The 21,071-nt window shown below is 40.8% G+C and overlaps 1 protein-coding gene across 1 annotated transcript in view; it reads right to left on the reverse strand.

Moving 5' to 3' along the window:
• tgfb2 (transforming growth factor, beta 2) overlaps positions 1-16,644 on the reverse strand; it is a 194,671-nt gene extending 178,027 nt beyond the window's left edge. The window contains exon 1 of the mRNA XM_033638913.2: positions 15,259-16,644. Coding sequence (XP_033494804.1) covers positions 15,259-15,604 — 346 coding nt within the window. The 5' untranslated portion in view covers positions 15,605-16,644. The remainder of the gene's footprint in view (positions 1-15,258) is intronic.
• Between the last annotated feature and the right edge of the window lie 4,427 nt (positions 16,645-21,071).

Genomic DNA, 21,071 nt, shown 5'->3' on the forward strand with positions numbered 1-21,071 from the left:
TAATTTTAGGGTTTTTTATTATGGGAATTCTTTTTCCTTCTTTCCAAAGCTTTGGACAAATTCCACTTGACAGACAAGTTTAGTTTAGTTTAATAAGTTTATTTGTATCAGGATAATGTACAAAATAACATTAGTCTCAGAATGAGAAGAGATGCTTTGTACCGGGCAGGTGAGTAAGGACAATAAGAAGGTAAAAAGTGTCAACATACAAAACAAAACAATCATCTATACACATGTGCGTACACACACCCATTCACACATCACAAACACTCAGGTACAAAAGATATTTCATAACAGAGGGAAATAAGAACATACAGATATTAAAATATTACATACTTTAACAAAGTTGTAAAATCATTTAGGCTTAAGATTAATGCTGACAAGTCTGATTCCTTAAGATCCATTTTTTTTACTTCACGAGAAAAAACACTGAAGTCTGTGCAAAGTTTCAGGTTGGTTGGAAGATTGTTCCATGATTTGATGGCTTTAAAAGAGAAAGCGGATTGAGCACAGGCAGAGCTACGCTTAGGGATGTTACAGTCTCCACTTGAGACAGATCTTGAGGCTCTGATAGTGTGTTCAGAGCGGAGTTTAACAAAGTTTTTCAGTGGGGGAGGAGCAGCATTATGAATTATTTTGTACACTAAACGGACACCTGAATACAATTTCATATTTGTTGAGTATATCACAGTGATGAAACTGTTGTGATTTTCTATCTAAGATTTTCAGGGCTTGTTTGTGGAGTGACCTGATGGGTTTCAAGACTGATGTACTTGCCTGAGACCAACACGACATACAGTTATGAAAATAAGACAAAATCATGACATTGAAATAAGTTTTAGAGTCTTCAACTGTTAATAAGTTCCTGATGTGTCTAAAATTTGATAAGTTACATTTCAATGTGAAACTCATTTTTTTGATATGGTTTTTGAATGTGAGAGTGGGATCTAATATCACACCCAGATATTTGAATTCATTAACATTTTTTATCATTTGTCCATTGACATAAATGTTTGGAAAAACCATATTTCACTGCTTGTTTGAAAAATACATGGTCACTGTTTTGTCAGTATTAAGGGTGAGACGGGAATACTGAAGCCACTGTGTGACTTTTTCCATTGCCAATGACAACTTAGCAGCCACTTGTTCGGGATCTTTCCCACTAGTATACAGGACCGTATCGTCCGCATACATCAGGGTCCCCACTTCATCACACATGGATGGAAGGTCATGAATGTATGCCGTAAACAACAGCGGTCCTAAGATGGAACCCTGCGGTACTCCCAACACACAGGTTTTTAAAGACAATGTTTTGTCATTAATCCGCACACACTGAGAGTGGCCGAGTAGATAGGGCTGGATCCAATTTAATACATCAACTGAGAGTTTAAATGATGACAGCTTTGAAAGAAGCACTGAATGATTAACTGTATCAAATGCCTTTCGCAGATCTAAAAATAAGGCACCCACCACCCCTCCTTTATCAAGGCTACTTTTAATGACTTCAAGGAAGTAGCAACATGCTGTTTCAGTAGAGTGGTTTGCTCTAAACCCAAACTGCATAGGATGCAGTAGGTTTTCTTTATTTAAATGAGCTACCAATTGTTCAGCAACTGCCTTTTAAACAACTTTGGAAATAGCTGGAAGTATATTGATGGGTCGGTAGTTGCTCACTTCCTGTCTGTCACCTGATTTGTAAACAGGAGTCACAATGGCAGTCTTCAGTGTGCTGGGAAATATATTTTCATTCAGCGACAAATTTATAATTCGAGTGATGGAGGTAGTTAGGACATCCTTATGTTTTTTAAGACAAACAGTATCAACTTCCCAAATATCTTTAGCCTTTGAATTTGACAATGATGATAAGATTTTATTTACCTTTGCCTCATCTACATTTTTAAAATACATGGCATTTGCCTCATTAGTTGAGACAATAGGAAGTTGAACTTCAGGGAGATTGCCTCCCACTTCTATAACAGAGTTGAGAAAATAATCATTAAAACCATTTGCAATAGCTAGACTGTCAGTCTGTATGTTACTATTTAACTTAAGCTCTATAGGGGCACTGTTAGAGTGAGTTTTTCCACTGAGTTGATCTATGCCTTTCCACAACAATTTAGAGTTTCCTTTTGCTTGTTTAATTATCTCAAGAAAGAAATTTGCTTTTGCCTTTCGAAGCTGCCCTATGACCTTATTTCTAAGGCTTTTAAATATCAAGCGATCTGTTTCCAGACCAGATTTTAAAGATTTTTTTAGTGCTGCATCTCTTGTCTTCATTAAGTGCCATAGGGTGTCATTAAACCAGGGTAAAGTTTGTTTACTTTGCTTAACAAGCACTGTTTTAGTGTATGTAGACAAAAGTGCCTTAAATGTTCATATTAAATCCACACAGGCCTGCTCACAGTTTTTTATTATGAACTATACCCTCCCATTTAGTTTTCTTGACAGCATTCTCAAAATGCTCTATATGTTTCTTTGGAATCAGAGGGACATGTTTCTTACCCGCCATTCTATTTTGGTGGTTGTACCTCAACTTGGACAGCTGCCTCGCAACTAAAGTAAGATTATGATCTGACATACCTGTTATTAAATTATATGTTTTTGATATACGATCAACTCTGTTTGTAAAAATTAAGGATCTTGTTATTCTTGTGGGGTTTTTTTATCATCTGAGTCAGCTGGAATTTAGTGGATATATCCTTTAATTTATTTCTATGTGTTTTGTCCGGCCAATTCAGGTTGAAATCTCCCATTAGGATCACTTCTTTGCCATTACATTTTTCAAGAACACCAAATAAATCATTAAAAAACATGTCCTTTTCATTAGGTGGTCGATACAATACAATGTCATTAAAGGACATTTCTGGGGAGAGTGTAATATTAACCCCTACACATTCTAAGGTATCACAGGGCAAATCAATTTTTTTACACTGAATCCCTTCTTTAACATAAATCATAACACCACCACCCTTCCCTTTTTTTTCAGAGAGGCACAGATAGTCAAGATTAGAATCCAACAATAAATGTTCAAGTTGCTCCATTTTTGAGACAATACTTCTTATATTCAAGTGTCCACCAAAAATTCCTTTAGGTTTTACATTCAGGTCCCAAAGCACCTTCGCATGATTTACAGTCTGAAAAAGTTTATGAGTCCGTTGTTTTCTGGTCGCAATATCATTGTTGCGTGTTGTAGTGTTGTTTATTGAAGAAGCTTGAAGAATGGAGTTTGTGTCCTTTTGTTTGTGTGTGGAGTTAACCCCATTGTTACCTTGTGTGACGTCAAATCGTTCGCCGCCGGAGGGATGCAGAATCTCAGGGAACAAAGTGCGTCCGTGAACAATACGTGTGTATCCAGACTTTTCACCTGTCCCCGGCCGCTGATCCAGAGATCCGGGTGTGGTTAGGAAGCTGTCACCTTGGTGCAATCGATAGTCTCCAGGCCCAGGGTTTAGATGGATATCACCGCAGAGCAGGAGAATAGTGCAGAGAAAAGTGGCGAACCTCCCGGAGGATGCTCCATGCCCGTCACCACGGCCCGGCCCGCGACGCTCAGGTGATGCTCGTCCATTGTTCAAAATAGTGGAATATACAATGAATTGGCTCCACAAACCAACAGGATGCTGGAGAGCGGCGGATTTACTCAGCAGCCATCACCGCAGGATGGTTGCAGGCGGGCAGCATGCCAACTCCCCCACACAGGTAGGACAGTGACAAACAAAACATATAAGATCAGGATTACAGCACGTGATAGCTCTTGGGATCTGATTCTGCCCAAGATTAGCAGCCAGGATGTCAACTTTGCCTTAGTTTCAGTAAGAAAAAAGAGTGGCGTTTCCCCAGAAGGTTTTAGGGAAGGCGAAACCACAGCACCTGCTGAACTGTGGCGGACACCTGCCGCCATCTCGCACCAGAGCATTGAATAAATGGCATATCGATATGCCAATGGGAGTCGGTATGTAAATAGCTGCTGTTCTTAATAATTTACTATCAAGACAGTCTGTACCAGCACAGTTATCAGCAGAAATGGAGCATAACAATTTCTGAACCTCATTAATATCCACCTGTTTAAACACAAACTTACAATTTTTACCTCTCATAATTATCAATTAGTGTCCATGAATTACAATTGTTTACCATTCTCATATTACACCGTAGTTTGTTAACCTTTTCTACAAAGTAGTTGTTAAAATAATTTGCCACGTCCAGCAGTTTGGTTATAAACACTCCATCAGTTTCAATGAAGGATGGATGCATCTTAGAATGTCTACCCATTATATTGTTCAGCACATTCCGCAGCCTTTTACTATTGGTTCAGTTTAGTTACTTGATTTCGTAGTGTGCAATATACTTTTCTTTCGCTCCCTGAGCCCAAAGTCATATAAACCTTTTTGGCTTGGTCTCTTTCTTTTATTAAACTGATTAAATCCATCCAGGGTGCACCTTTAGACCTTACAGTAAACATCCTGATTGGTGCATGTTTATTAACTATATTCTCAAAGTATTCCATACAAATTTTCAAAGCTATCTCAGGGTCAGATTCCTCACAAACCTTAGACCACTGAACCTTTTTAAAATCTTCTAAGAATGCATTCTCACTAAAATGCTTATAAGACCTAGCACTAATTATCTTTGTTCTGGCTTTAGGAACTTTGGTTCTTCTGGACATTGCAATGAGGTTATGGTCGCTGAATCCAACTGGGAGGGACACGACTGTGGAGCAAATTTCTGGCATATTAGTATATATATGATCTACACAAGAAGAAGATAGAACACCATCCTTACTAACAACCACTCTTGTAGGCTTGGACACTAACTGAGTTAAATTGCAGGTACTAGAATTAACAACAATCTATTCTTCATGTGGCAGTTTTCTGCAAGCCAATTCACATTAAAATCACCAAGCAGATACATTTCTCTATTTTCATCAGTCACTCTGTCAATCAATTGTGCAAATATCATTCAGATACTCCATGTTAGTGTTAGGAGGTCTATAGCAGCAGCCAACAACTATCGGCTTAGTAAAAGGTAAATGCACTTGTATCCACAGAGCTTCAATATTATCCTTCATTAAATCAGATCGTAGTTTTACTGGCAGGTGATCTTGTATGTAAATTGCTATGCCACCACCAAAACTGTTTATGTCCCTACGATATATAGAAAAACCATTAATAAATATTAATGAGTCATCAAATGAACCATCTAGATGTGTTTCAATTATAGCCATAATATGAATAGCATTGTTTTTAAAAGTGTTTCAAGTTCATGTATTTTGTTTCTCAAACTACAGATACTTAAGTGTGCGAAAATTAAGCCCTTAGGTGAGTTCATAGTGAGTTGATTCCTTGTCAGTAGTTCAGTTCAGTCCATGGTGATGCTGAAATAGGAGCTTAAGTTGAAGAAGACAGAGAGCTAGGCTCTAGCTCCCATCCCTTGCTTTTGGGAGGGGGGATGGACAATAAGCCTATCATATCAGATGTAGGCTATGACGCCGCGTTCTCTGGCAGCTTTCATGGCAGGGATGAGTTCCTTGCGCTAAGATATGGATCATGTTGTCTCAATATGAAAATGATAGAGAAAGGGCATAACTCCCAAATCGTCGGAGTATTCCTTTAAGATGCCATTTTGTGGGGGCTTTATTTTCTTCACAATTACTATTTCTTATCTGTGAAATAAAAGTAAATAAAAGTGTCAATTCCACTAAGGGAAATGTTTTTCAGCTTAGAAAAATACACAGGAGGTTTGTATTGCGCTATGCATAGTTACAGTTCTGGAGAGGTGCATGTTAAACTAGGGCACAGGCTGAAGTGTAGGGTACATGTCTACACAGAGCCTATGCAGTATATATGGTGTCGATTCTATGCAGAAGTATAAACCCCACTTAAGTGTAACACATTAAGTTGAGGAACTCACAACTTTGATTAAAACAAATGTGGCCAAAATGTCTTCACTTTCAGTCAGATTTAGTCAATCTTAAAAAGTGCTTGTTTCTACATTTCCTATGATGCAACCATTTTGTCATCAGACCCTCCTTGCCTTTTAAACACCCAACTCCACACCCCCTCAGTTTCTCTGGTAAATCTCCAGAAAGGCCTTAAAAGTTATTAGCCACCAACTTACACTCTCTGCTGCTGGAATTTTCCATGCATTGGTAGGCAGGCTGGGTATACACAATGCCTTACAGCAAAGTGGGTTTAAATAAATGACTGTGAGACCTGGGACAGTGTCTCCAACCCCTTCCACATTCCCTCACCCCTCCTTACCCTCCTCATTCGACTGCCCAGCATTTCTGACAAGCTTCCAGGGCTGCTGTGCCCCACATTGCTGCCTCTGAGGATTCCTGGCACCCAACCAAATAACGCCAATACCCTGTGTGATATGTGTGTGTGTGTGTGTGTGTGTGTGTGTGTGTGTGTGTGTGTGTGTGTGTGAGAGAGAGAGAGAGATCTACAAGGCAAAGAAATTAAATTCCTCATGTATGCAGATGACCTGGTTCTACTGTCCCCAGCAGACCATGGTCTACAGCAGAACCTCTCTCTGCTGGAGACCTTCTGTCAAAACTGGGCAGTAGATATCAACCTTGGCAAAACCAAAGTCATGGTATTCCAAAAAAAGGCCAGGTTACAGGAATCCAAGCATGTTTTCAGTGTAAGAGAGACCACACTTAAGCATACAATGGAATATAATTATCTAGGCATCATCATCAGTGCATCCAGCAGCTTTGACAAAGTATCAACTAAAAAGTAGTAAGTAAATTCCCTCACAGAAAAGGCACACAGGGCCTACTATAGCATCAAAAGTTCACTTTATAAATTCCATCCTCCAATTTCAATTTGGCTAAAACTATTTAACAGTGTAATCAAACCCATACTTATGTATGGAAGTGAAGTGTGGGGCCCTCTAATTACCCAGAGGCACATCTCATGGGACACAACACCCACAGAGAAATTTAATCTTCAATTCTGCAAGGAAATCCTCAAGGTCCACAGAAACTGTCCAAACCATGCATGTAGAGCAGAGCTGGGACACTTCCCTCTCTCTCTACACATAATCAAAAGGTCATTTAAGTTCCAGGTTCATTTAGCACAAGCTGATCCTGATTCCTATCACCACAGAGCCTTTCTCAGTAACAGCCTCTGTCCAGAGACTGACCCTCTGAGAAACACCAGAGAAACCTGCCACCTCAAAATCCAAGACCTCCAAAATCTCTACAAAACTCACCTGGCATCTATAGACAAAGAGAACAAAATTACTTACATTGACAATTGGAAGAATGAAATTAAATCCATCAATAATTTAAAATCTATCGCTTACTGGGTAGAGAATATTCTCCAGCACAATATCTGGTCAGCATAAAAACCCCAAACAGAGACACACATTAACAATGTATCAACTCACTGACCATCAACTACAGGTTGAAAAAGGTCGGCATAAGAAAGAATGGAAGCCCAGAGAATTCAGAGTATGTAAACACTGTTCCTCAGGAGAAATAGAAACTGACGCCCATTTTCTCCTCTCCTGCCCCCTGTACCAAACTGAGAGAGTGGCTTTCCTACAGCAGATAACTGCAGCAGATCCATCATATCAGGGAAAAAAATGTGATAAACTATTAAAAGTATGTCTGGGAGAAGAGCCACAATTTATAAAATTAGCTGCACAATATGTAACACTCTGCCATGATACTAGAGAAACACGCGACTGCTGATCAGAACCATTATTGCTATAATATAATATTGTTGTTTTTTATTTTATTTTATTATTATTATTGTTATTATTATTATTATTATTATTATTATTATCATTTAATATGAACTATATGTGTACATATGTTTTACATTGTAACTTGTAATTGCCTAATAATACCCAATCTTATTAATCCTTACACACACACACACACACACACATTATTCTCTTTATTTTATTTTTTTATTTTTATAGAGATTCCCTTTCACAGCAACTCCAGCTCACACATCAAGTGAAAGAGACTTAATAAATAGAGCTGTCAGCTGAAGGGTTCACTGCTTGATCTCTCTCCTGTAAGCATCTGTCTCCAGATGAGAGAACCCGACCAGTATCACCATTTCATGTGAATGGGAATCAATTTTGGCCTCTTTCCTCCCTGCATGTTGACTCAGTATTATTTATAACCTGTAAATGCTTTCCTGACTGCACTTGGCATCAGGCCACATCTATTCATATTTAGGGTATTTATGCAAGAGGCAGAGCCAAGGATAACATTTAATGCAAAATACACCTCAGGACATACAAAATGTGCTAATTTATTTTTGCTTCAGTTCATGTGCTCGCATTTCTGATGTGAATGGGAATACCATATTGGGATCAATGGCTCTGCAGTTTCATTTAATATGATTATTTTTGTTTCAACAGCCATTCCTTTCCTCTGATGTTTCTTTGATCTGCTGAAAGAGAAATTCATCCTCTCCACATGGGAGGTTAGAGGTCAGGTTCAGCTACAGAACAACACCACTGAAGCTGGTGGATTCAGCACAGGAGCTGTCAGCAGAAAAACTGAACCCATGCCTTTTGCTCAAAGGATTATTACTCAAACATGACTTCCTCTGCAAATGGCATGTTGTTTCAGATTCATACATGAAAGAACTGTTTTTAGTATATCAACACACCTCAAATACACAAACTGTCAGGTTTTTCAATCATGCACTATGGCTGGAAAATATTTTGGGCATCAATATTTCCTACTTTATACGAAGTGGTAGTTAAATAGTAACGGGAAAACTTAGGGCTGGGCGATATGGCCAGAAATGTTATCACAGCAAAAAATATAATATCAGTCGATATCAATAATCATTACAATAAATGTCAAATCATTATTTTTTTCAAGTATAGAAGTTGTTATTTGCTCCTGAGTGAACGCTGAAGAAACCACACTGTTAACTTTGTGTTACTGTAAAAACAATTGATGACTATTAATAAATAGTACACAGATACACATTATCTACATCAAAAATGTATCCAAATAGTTCAAGAGGTTTTTAAGGGGGTTGCAACACAACCAAACATTACCAAATTGTCTCCCCACATTAAAGACGCCATGTCAGTCGTGTGGGGACAATACAGAACAAAACAAAGCTAAATGTAACCACTGTCATAAAACAGCTGAGTGTATCACAATTGCTTTTTTGGGCCACCAGATGGTATTTAGGTTTTTTTTTTCCTTGTGAGGTCAGCAAAGGTCTCAGTCATCCAGATCTAGCAGGGAATTCATCAAAACAATTATGGAGGCACCTGATAAAGCAATCAGAAATGCACAGTCAACATTTACGTCGACTGTCTGGACTTATTTTGGATTTTTTAACATGCAAGGAAAAGCTGACTTGGATATGACACATGATTTGCAAAAAGTGTCATATGAGAATAAAATACTCATGGAATACTACGAACATGAGGGCTCACCTCACACTGCACCATCCAGCCGCTGACGGCCAAGCTAATGTCAAACCCACTCCGCCGAAAAATTCCAACACTGGACACACATACCTTGACAAAACTACTATCCCACTCTGGAAGATTTTTTCACCGACACAGCCGTACCCAAGCTCTACAGAGAAGTAATGCATAAAGCTGAGGAATCTTTGATTACAGTAGGAAGGGTGACATTAACTTGTGACGTCTGGACGTCAAGTTCAGTGGATTCATATGTAATTGTAACGGCACATTATCTCACAGAGGACTGGTGACTGCTGTCTCAGGTTCTCCAAACTAGAGCAGTACACGAAAGTCACACTGGAGCAAATATTGCAGACCTCCTGCAAAATGCAGCACAAGAATGATGGATTGTGGTTGTAACAGACAATGCTTCTAACATGGGTGTCGCCATTCAGTTAGCAGTACACCTGCATGTGAAGTGTTTTGCTCACATGCTTGATCTGGCCTTGCAGAGGCTGTTAAATCTGCCAACAGTTCAGTTGCAACATTTCTGCTTTGCATCACATTTTGCTGCAGTAAAAAAGATTAAAGTCAGACGAACAGACTAATCTTATGAGGTAAAACTGATGTTGACAAAGTTTTCCTTTGGGAAAATAATTTGCAGTTGGATAAAAAGGTAATAAATTGCAATATGTGGCAATATATCACAATATATTTTATCACAATACTCATATTGCAATACATTTATTATTGCAGTAGTATAGTTTTGTGACGTAAGTATTGTGATAATATATAATCATGGGTCCTCTGGTGATTCCCACCCCTAACAGGACGTCAAGATAGCAGTATAAATATATAAGTAAATATATTTATTGTGAGCTACAGTGAAGCTATTTTAGTGGTGCATAGAGAAATTGTCTGGAGTGTTTTGCATCATGTGATCTGCTCGTCTAATTGGCCTTTGAACTATTTCAAACAAATATCTCCTGATAATAATCAGTGGCTGATCAATCAGAGCACCCTTGTCTTTGGGTGTTCAATTTACAATTCCCGCTTGTCCCAAACTCTGGCTGCTTAAAGTAGAAAGAGTGAGTTACCTTTGTACGGGGAGATTTTTATAGCAGTGGCACAGCACTGCTGCTAAATGCATATAGGGGAGACAGTGATTATGTGACCCAGGCAGGAATCTTGTTCATGGACAATTCAGTGTTTTAAAGTTTTATTCATATTATGTTTATCCACATTTATTTAGGTTATGTCATTTCATTAAAATGAAATAGCTGCAATTAACATAACATTAACTTGCTAACCTACTATTAGCATTACATAAGTTGACTATCCACACAGCTACTGAAGATAACCTTATGTGGCAAATTATATCATGGGGTAGCCCAGCGCTGCTATCCATGATCAAAGGAGCACATTGAACGTTGTTGTAATGTTATAAGGTTATCATACACATTTGCTCAGTGACAGTAAGCCTTGGTGGCTGGTCTTGCCATCTTCCTTTTTTTAATGGAAAGTGGCACCTAGCATTTAAGGTGCATTCAAGCAGATGCAAATTTTGGGCTAAATTCAAAAGTAAGCTGATCAGTGCTGAAAACTGACTGGGAGAAGATCTGAAGTTACACTGAGAAGTCCCAGTGGATGAAATCATAAACAGCTACGAAGCTTGCATGTCAGTGCAAACACTTCATAGTGCTGATGATGCCTACACTCTCAAGAAGGAGAAAGGAAGAAGTTTGTACGTGGCAACTAAAAACATGCTCCAGTTTTCGGGACTGCTAAAATCTCTGACGTAAATAGCTGTGAAAGTTATGCAAATAAACAGTTGGGTAAACTGAGTTGAGGTTGGTTTGTGTGATTGTATAATACTAAGTTAATCATTTTTCCACAAGGATGACACATGATAAGACAGGGTAAACACTCTTAAATGGGGTTAAAGGACAAATCTTGGATCACTGCCTAACTCATCATTGCCATTGCCACTGCTCACATACTCAGTACAATAACAACTTGTCTTTGTTAGTCATCACTGACATGATGCCACCCTTCTTGGCAAGATGGCGCCCCAGTGCGGTCGCCTGTCACAGCAGCTCCTGCTCACCGCTGAGCTTCTTTCAATTTCTTTTTCATTTAACCCTATGGGCCCTAGGCCTTTTTGGGGTATTTTTACTGCCTTTACTTTAAAGCTCATATCACAGTCATTATAAAGGCTACATACACATGCTATATCTTGTTTTGTTTTTTTTTTTTCCAGGACAATCTGGGCTAACCAGATTTGCCATCATTCCATGTCCTGCTATGTGCCTGTATTTTATATTAACTTTTATATCAATGAAAAAAACAAATCAGTATGACTAAATTTTTACATTTTGACATGTATCTCAGCATAGCAAGTTGGAAAATGACATATTCTGCCATATACGAGTAATCCATCCAAGAGTAATGTGTGTGCAAAGCTGTATGAAAGCTCTGTTATACATCATTTTAGTGTAACTTTATCATTTTTTTTCGCTGTGAAAACATTGGACTACTGACAAGTGCTTGGTCTTCTCGGAAAGCTACGATTCCGCTGTTTCAAGTGATATGCGTGGCTTCTCGCTTTGACGAACGGTTATGGACAAAATCCATAGAGAAGAACAGGTGTGAATTTGGACGCACTATGCGTCGTTCGTGCCCATAGGGTTAACTTTCTTACTTGGAGTTTTTTTCAGTTAGCTAGTTAGCACTCATGTTTTGTTTTAGTATGGAGATTAAGACTGCTCTCTTCATAGCAGTCTTTCTCCTATTTTTCCATGGACATGATCATGTGCGGGGACCCGGCACCCAGCCGTGGCTCCATTGTTTACACCCAGGACCAGCTGTTAGTGCTGCATCACACCACGGTGCGGCCCGAGGAGAGGCACGATATTCCCAGCGAGCTGCAGAGAAGGAGACGAGGATGTCGCGCCGGAGTGCAGTGCCGACAACGGAGGAAATGGTACAAACCCATCCTCCCGTCTGTCGTTATGGGGAATGGAAAACCGCTCCCCAACAAGATGGACAAGCTGTCGGTGCTGACTCGCCATCAGAGGGAGTACCAGCAGAGCAGCGTGCTAGTGTTTACAGAGACATGGCTGAACACGTAAGTATCGGATACAATGGCCGCGCTGGACGGATTCCAGCTCATCAGACATGACAGGACAGCGGACAGCAGTAAGAGGAAAGGAGGAGGGCTGGCTGTGTTTCTGAATGATAGATGGTGTAACTGGGGGAACATCACTATCAAAGAACAGCATTGCTGCAGGGACATTGAGCTGCTGGCTGTTGGCATGAGACCATATTATCTACCCAGGGAGTTTTCTCATGTCATTATGGTAGCAGTGTATGTCCCCCCTGTCAGCTAAAGCTGAGTCTGCTTGTGACATTCTCTACTCTGTTATGAGTAGGCTGCAAACACAGCACCCTCAGGCCCTCCTTTTGATCTGTGGGGACTTCAACCACACCTGTCCTTTCACCACCCTGCCCACCTTCACCCAGTATGTTTCCTGCCACACCAGAGACAATAAAACACTGGATTTACTTTATGCCAACACCAAAACTGATCACAACCTGGTTCATCTTCTGCCTGTCTACAGACCCCTGGTGCAGAGGAAACCAGCAACCACCCACACTGTGAAGAGGTGGTCTGAAGAGGCCGAGGAGGCCCTGAGGGACTGCTTCGAGACCACTGTGTGGGATGTACTCAGCGATTCCCATGGGGAGGACACTGACAGTCTAACATCATGTATTATGGACTACATAAACTTCTGTGTGGAAAGCACCGTACCCACCATGACTGTACGCTGCTACTCCAACAACAAACCCTGGATTACTCCAGATATAAAAGCTCTCCTGAAGGAGAAGCTGAGTTTTTTTAACTCTGGAACCAAGGAGGAGCTGAAGGCCATGCAGAAGGAGCTACGGAGAAACATCAGGCGGGGAAAGGAAGGATATAAAAAGAAGATGGAGGAACAGCTGCAGCAGAGCGACGTCAGCGGAGTCAGGAGGGGTCTGAATATCATCTCAGGACACAAACAACCAGACTCCCAGGCCAGAGGCGACCAGAAGTGGGTGATGATCTGAATCTGTTCTTTGATCAGTCTGCCCCTCCCCTGGCCCAGACATCACGGCTGCAACCCCCCCACATCCTGACCTTCACACTACCCCACGGACCAGCCGCAGTATGTCAGGACCCAGGATTGTGTATCCGACTTGGTTGTCTGCAGTACTAGGGCCCCGCAGGGGACGGTGCTGGCGCCGTTCCTCTTCACCCTGTACACTGCAGACTTTTCATACGACACCTCCACCTGTCATCTGCAGAAGTTCTCCGATGACTCTGCCATGATCGGCCTCATCACAAATGGAGACGACAGGGAGTACAGAGAACTGAACCAGGACTTTGTGGACTCGTGTCTGAGGAACCACCTTCAGATCAACGCGGGGGAAACCAAAGAGCTGATGGTGGATTTCTGCAGGCGCAGACTCCTCCCCCAAACACCGGTGAACATCCAGGGAAACGACATTGAGATGGTGACATCTTATAAGTACCTGGGTGTTCATCTTAGCAATAAACTGGTCTGGACTAATCACATAACAGCACTATACAGGAAAAGCCAAAGCAGACTCTACCTGCTGAGGTGGCTCAGGTCTTTTGGAGTGCAGGGGGTGCTCCTGAAGACCTTCTTTGACACTGTGGTTGAATCAGCCATCTTTTACGGAGTGGTCTGCTGGGGCAGCAACATCTACAGATAGGAAGAGACTGGACAAGCTGATCAAGAAGGCCAGCTCTGTCCTGGGATGCTCTCTGGACTCTATGCAGGTGGTGAGAGAAAGTAGGATGACAGCTTGGCTCCACACTTGAGGACTAATGACTCCCACCCCCTGTAGGAGGAGATAAAAGCTCTGGAGAGCTCCTTCAGCGATAGACTGATTCACCCAAAGTGTGTGAAGGAACGCTATCGCAGGTCCTTCCTGCCTGCTGCTGTCAGACTACATAACCAGCACTGCTCACAGTAAACTGCACCATGGACACTTTATGGACAGTACAGACACTTTATAAACACCATTATAAACTTACTGTCCCCCTTGTTGCTGTTTGCTGTTTTTGCACATACAATCACTTGGACTAGATATGCTCTCTTTAATCCACTGCTCATTTTTATTCACTGCTCATTATTATCCACTTCTCATTATTATTATTATTATTATTATTATTATTATTATTATTGCCGTTTCTTGTATTTTTGTACTTTATTTTGCATGGCTAGTTTTTAAGTTTTAATTTTTGAAGTTTAAATTTTGAAATTTTTGTTTTGTTTTGGGGTTTTTGGTTTTTTTTTAACATGGGTTAAAATTGTAGTGGAAAGTAGTTCCAATGAGTGGAGGAGAGGCAAAGAATCTCAGAGACAGCTGATTTTAAACATGAGTGAACAAAACCGAAAACGATATATAAAGGGATACCACTAGAGGAGAAATGAAAGTGAACACTAAAGGAGTAACAAAGCCGCAGCTACAGATCCTAGCTCTAAGTGTTTCTGCTGGTGTTGGTAAAGTTGACGGATGTAATGGTCTTAGTAGTGAACACACTGCACCAGGATTTATTTCATGTGTTAGAGAGGAGGAGGCGTTGCTGATATAAAAGAACTGCAGCTCAGTCACAACTCCCCGATTTTGTCTGTTTTCCCTTGCATCCAGCCCAGCACGATGGGATGGATTTTCCAAAACTATCACAAACACACGCGACCACATATGAACGCAACTCAATGGGGGCGGCAGAGGGCCTGCAAATGTATGCACACACATACACATATCCCCAAACACAGACACACTTACTTTCTGAGGGGTAGAATGGCTGCATGTCGATCTTATGCACTTCCTTGGCGTAATACTCCTCCTCGCTCCGCTGCCGCTCACACGTCGCCGCCCGTTCGTTCGCCTTCTCTTGCAGCAGGTCGCGGGTGCTGTTGTAAATGGCGACAATGTCCCGAGACACCTCCTCCGGATCGGGGAAGTCCTCAGGTGGGCTGCTAAGCTTCAGCTTGCTCAGGATCTGCCCTCGGATGGCCTCGATACGCTTCTTTTTGAACTGATCCATGTCCAGCGTGCTGCATGTGGACAAACTGAGTGCCACGGTGGCTAAATCCAGAGTGAGGAGAAGACTGACGATGCACAGGTTCATCTTATCCTCCAATGTCTTAATATCTCAAAAAAATAAAATAAAAATCAGACTCAGAAAAGTATTAACCGAAGCGATTTAAATGTCGCCAGAGAGACGCATTTCTTGGGCACACGAGCCAAGTGGCCCCGAACAATGTTTTGAAAATCGTATGGTTCCAATTCCCCAGTTTCAGCTAAGTGTACCTGAAAATCCATTCAACGGTCTCGACACAAAAATAGATCCGTTATTCAGTCGGAAGGGATCGCACGGATCTATTCCCGGATGACGGTAAACGCACAGCGAGAGTGCATAAAAGTGCAGGTAGACGTGCGGAAATCCGACGAGTCTGAACTATATGGATGAAAAGAGGAGAGTTAAAAACAGCTGAGGTTATCATCAGCGGGACGCACAGACGTATAGCCTGCGGGATTGCGCACACCCCCACCGCATTAGAGCGCTCGGCTCGCAGCTCTCCGCACCACAGCTAATACCAGCCCGGACTCCCGAGGGTTTAATCCGTCAGACTTTAGTGTCTTGACACGCAAGTCTGTGCTTTTTATTCTCAGACATATCAGAAGGTTGCTTGATAAACATCCGAACTCAGACGCGGTCCTAACGTTGAGTGGGGGGCGCAAGGTGTAAACTTCGCAAGCTTGGCTGAGGCGTTAAGGCGAAATCAAATATCCATAGGAAACTGTGAATTCACGATGAACGCGTCTTCCTTTAAAAGTGGTTCAAAAGGAAAAAAATCACACCTCAGAGCTGCATTCGGTGCGACTGCATAGCGCTTTCACGCGTCTCCCTCAACCCATCTAGTTGGGGAACCACTCTTCTTTTACGCGTGCCAAGCGGACAGTAGTGGTCGCTTGTAGGAGATTTAAAAAAGACTAAAGTTACCACATGCTCCCCCCTCCGCCCGCTTCAAACAGAGATTGTGGTCATCACTGTCGGAGAAGGGAACCCCTTCAATTCCACGTTACGAGACGATTTCTTGTAAATAGGAGTGCTCACCGTGCCCATTGGGACAGCGCCGCAACGGCCAACGGCCAACGGCCCACTGGCCCCTTCTGAGTCGTGACGCAGGGTCCTAAAGCCAGTTAAGTCGAGGACTCTGAAACATTCTCTCTCATCTATCTCATCTCTCTCCTTTTCTTTTCTTGAAACGGGACAAGTTTTAATCCATTTTAAAAGTTTCATTAGACTCGTTCCTTTTTTGGACCACAAATTGAGTATCACTGGTGTAGAATGTCAGAAATGTTCCTCTATTTGAATTTTATTTGTTTACATATATATATATATATATATATAGGTATTTTCTTCTTTCTTCTGAAACGTTACCTGCTTTATATGAGCTATCTTATCAATATTTTACTTACGAAATTGTAATTTTATTTTGCAGTTGCAGTCGTTTCTGATATTTTTTATTATTATTATGTAAATATTAAATCTGCTTATGTTTGAAAAGTTTTATACACACACACACGCACACATATATATATATGTATATATATATATATATATATATATATATATATATATATATATGTACTATAACTATTATTAATTATTAGCATTTTATTTTATTTCTATGGTCTGTGTGTGTTTCATCAACTCACAGAAATCATTGGCTTCATTGAAGTGAAAATGTTATGTGTTGGTGTTCTGTAGATCTATTTAAATAGTGCACTGTAACTATATTGTTAACTCCCTTGCCATTAAAACAAAGGTTTATTTGGAACTTGATTTGAACAAGGCAACATCCAACACAGCATAATAACGAAATTGTAACATAATTAGACATGTTACAATAGTAAAAATAATGCAAAGAAGTCAAAAACAAAGTGCAGCCAGACTTGGCCCCAATCACACAGAAAGTGTTTTGCAGGTTGCAAAACGCAAGGTGCGCAACCCTGCCTTTCTTTTGTTTTTTTTTTATTTTATTTTTTTTATTGTATGCCGTTAGTTAAAAAATTGTTGCCAGGCAACTGTGGACTCACCTCCTTATGCTAACCTTCCTGTGTATTCAATCTACTGTTTATTTGTTTTAGTTATTTGACAGTTATTGTAGCTAGTTACCAAAATGGACAGACAGAGGGTACTTGGTTGAGGGTTAGAGGTTGTCATCAAAGAATTTGTTGGGCACAGGGAAAGGAGATCTTTGTGGGTAGTAAATGGACCTAAAAAAGAAGGTGGATCACGGGGAGTACCACCAGTTGGTCCAGGAGCTTTGCCTCGATGATGGCTGTTTTCCAGGCATATTTTAGGATGATTCAAGTGCAGTTTGACAACCTGCTGTCTATTGTCGGGCCGTATAGCTCTGGGTATCAGGCAACCACTACTACCAGTTTCTCCTCCTTGTTTACCAACTGTAAATTTGTTGTCGTGACCACCACAGAGGGCCCGGCTTTCAAATCATCCCTTTGGACAATGGGAAAGAAAAGCTGAGATGACGTAGGGCCCGCGCTCTACGTCATCTCAGCTTTTCTTTCGAGGAGTTCAGAGTGTTCGGTAGAAGTGCTTGGCACTTAGAGCACAGAAACACAAGGCGTGTCACAACGCAAAAACAGTGAGCAAAACACTTCATTGTCATTGAAAACAATTACAAAAAGCCACCTCCAGCTGCTAAAATGCTTTCTGTGTGATCAGGGCCTTAATCTGTTTAGGGGTCCTTGGGCAAGAATGATCTGCTGGGCCCCTGTTAGCTGCTGATTCCTCCCAGTGTGTACAGTTTTTTTTTTTTTTTGTTTATTTGTTTCTTGTGTGTAAACACCAAGGACCATGCTGGAAATAAGTATTTTACTTTAGCATGTCATCCTTTGGATTACTGTCTTGCCGTCTTCCAGAAATCAATCAATCAATCAATCAAATCACCTTTGCTATGAAAAACAAGTGCTACGTGACAGAAACTTGGTGTCCTTTTCTAAAAGTTCAGCACATTAGCTCATACCCCCCAGTGGGCCTGGTCATGAACTGATGTTTTTGCTGAGCTTTGCTAATCTGTTAATCAGATTATCTATTTTAATTCAGGTACTTCCCATTTTCTCCAGCCATATGTACCTACTCTGTAGTCTTGATACTTTCCACCGATCCTTTCATTTCCCTACAATGTCAGTTCATGTTACATGCACTCGTCATGAAGTTCACTTTAAACTTTTCTGTATAAAATCATTAGAAGTTTAATAGTTAACAAACTTTACTTGATTAAACACATTCATTTCATTATCAATACAATCATGATATAAATCACACACATTTGTACTCATAGATACTGATTCAATGCCTATTACAGAACAGTCAACAATACAAATCACACATCATATTATATAATTTCTTCATTTTACCAAATTTGTACTTTAAGCATTTTAAGTCTCTTTTTCAATCTAATCTCCATCTCCTCTTACTGCTGTTCTCCTGTGGTGATTTCTCTTTTCCACTTGGTCCTGGCTCTGTCTGTGATGGTGAAAGGTCACTTATGGGTGACATGCAGGTCATGTAGTCGATAATCAGCGCCGGTTCTTTCTCCTCTTCATCTTCTGGACTGTCAGTGATAGAATGAGCTTGTTGGGGTTGCTCCTTTTCGTTAGGTTCTTCTGCTGGTTCTGTGTTCTGCTCGTTTCATGTTTGTGATTCAACAGGGGTATTTTCAGGCCTTCTCCTCTTAAAGGGGATTTATGGTTGTGGGTAGACCCTACACACATAGCCTATGCATGTCGCCTATGCTGTTGTGAGCATTTTTACTTCTGCAGTGGTGTGTCTGGTCACTCTGCAGTTACACCTCCAAAACACTAGTCGGCAGCAGAGGTTTCTGTGAAGTGCTGTAAAGTTCAGTTGATTCAAAACACACCCAAAACACACATTAAATATGGCTTAATAGAGACAATTTCAAACAGAAATACACAAATTGGCTTCACTATAACTCGCAGCATTCACAGACAAACACACTGTTAATCCAGACAGATTTTCCCCACAAATACAACATGCTAACGCTAACGTTAATGCTAACATGCACAAGCCTATGGCATTTTACATTGTATAAATTTGCCTAGCAGCTAGTGATCTTTTCATCTTCTCGTATAAAACCAGGGACAATGGCAACATTTAACAAAGGTAACGGCACACAGTTTGGCTCCATTACAACTCACAAATAGGGCTTTCACACTGGCAGGGCACTGGCATGGGTCCGGTTCCCGAACCCAATTTCGAACCAGCCGACGCGCTCAGACTGAAAAAATAATTGGTTTGGAACCTGAAAAGTGGGTTCCCAGCGGAACCACAAAATAATTGTTTTTTCCTTGCGCACCGTGACATCATAAGTGGGCGTGTGACATTCTAGGCTGTCAAGACGAGCAGGAAGGTAGGAAAGATAAGACTATGGAGAAGAAGAATATACAGTGGTCTGCCGATGAAACCAAGTGTTTGGTGGCGACTTGGGCATCGACTCAATTTCAGGAAAAGCTAGAGAGCACTACAAGAAAGACCAGACCAGACCAAATAATCAATAAACTTAAAAAACTGAAGAAGGATTATAGAGACACCAAAAAAGACTTGGGTGGAGCTGCTGGACGTGGTGATAAATGCCATTCCTACAAGTTGCTGGACAGCATGATGGGTCAGAGACCAGCTAACCAGGTGACAGGGGTGCTTAATTCAGCCACAGCTGCCACAACAATTGATGCCGACCTTGCACTGCCTGCCACGCCTGGGTCTTCCACATATTATGACGGTAGGTTGACTACATACTACACATTGTCGATCAAACCCTGGAATAATTCATTTTGCCCAAAACCTAACTTAAATGTTGCTGTGTTGTTAGGTTGCCTGGCAACCAATCTAAATTTAGGACATCTTAAAATATTACAAAATGTGCTCCATCTTCTGCATATAATGTGTATTTTGGGAAACCGTAGGCTATAATCAAGCCTGACGACTTTCATGACCACATTTCCAAGATGTTTCTGTTTTGGTGGGTAAAGTAGGCAACGGAATATTTCAGATATACCAGTAGGCCTACTGTACATACACGTCATGTGTGACGTAGCCATTAGAATCAGAAATGCTTCATTAATTCCTGAGGGAAATTACAGTTGCAATCAAAATTATTCAACTCCCATTGCATATTAGGCTTATTGGCAAAATGTACAATTTTTCAGCTGTTTGCAATAAACAAAGTAGACAAGAACAGTTGAAATAGTTTAATAAAACTAGTATTAAAATGTTTTTTATCCAAATTCAACACAAAATGCTACTTTTAATCACTACTGCAGTCTCAAAATTATTCAACCCCCTGTCTCAAGCACACCTGGTGCAACTAATAAAGGGCTTCATTAGTTCAGGTGTGCTTGAGATAGAACACATAAATAACTGGACTGGCTAGGGGTTTGTTGAGAGCGACGTTTGATTGCATGTTAGAAATATGGCTAAGTCAAAAGAATTGTCCAAAAAGTTCAGAGAAGAAATCATTGCCTTGCACAAACAAGGAAAAGGATAC

The sequence above is a fragment of the Epinephelus lanceolatus genome, chromosome 10 (assembly GCF_041903045.1).
Source record: "Epinephelus lanceolatus isolate andai-2023 chromosome 10, ASM4190304v1, whole genome shotgun sequence".
Classification (NCBI taxonomy): Eukaryota; Metazoa; Chordata; class Actinopteri; order Perciformes; family Serranidae; genus Epinephelus; species Epinephelus lanceolatus.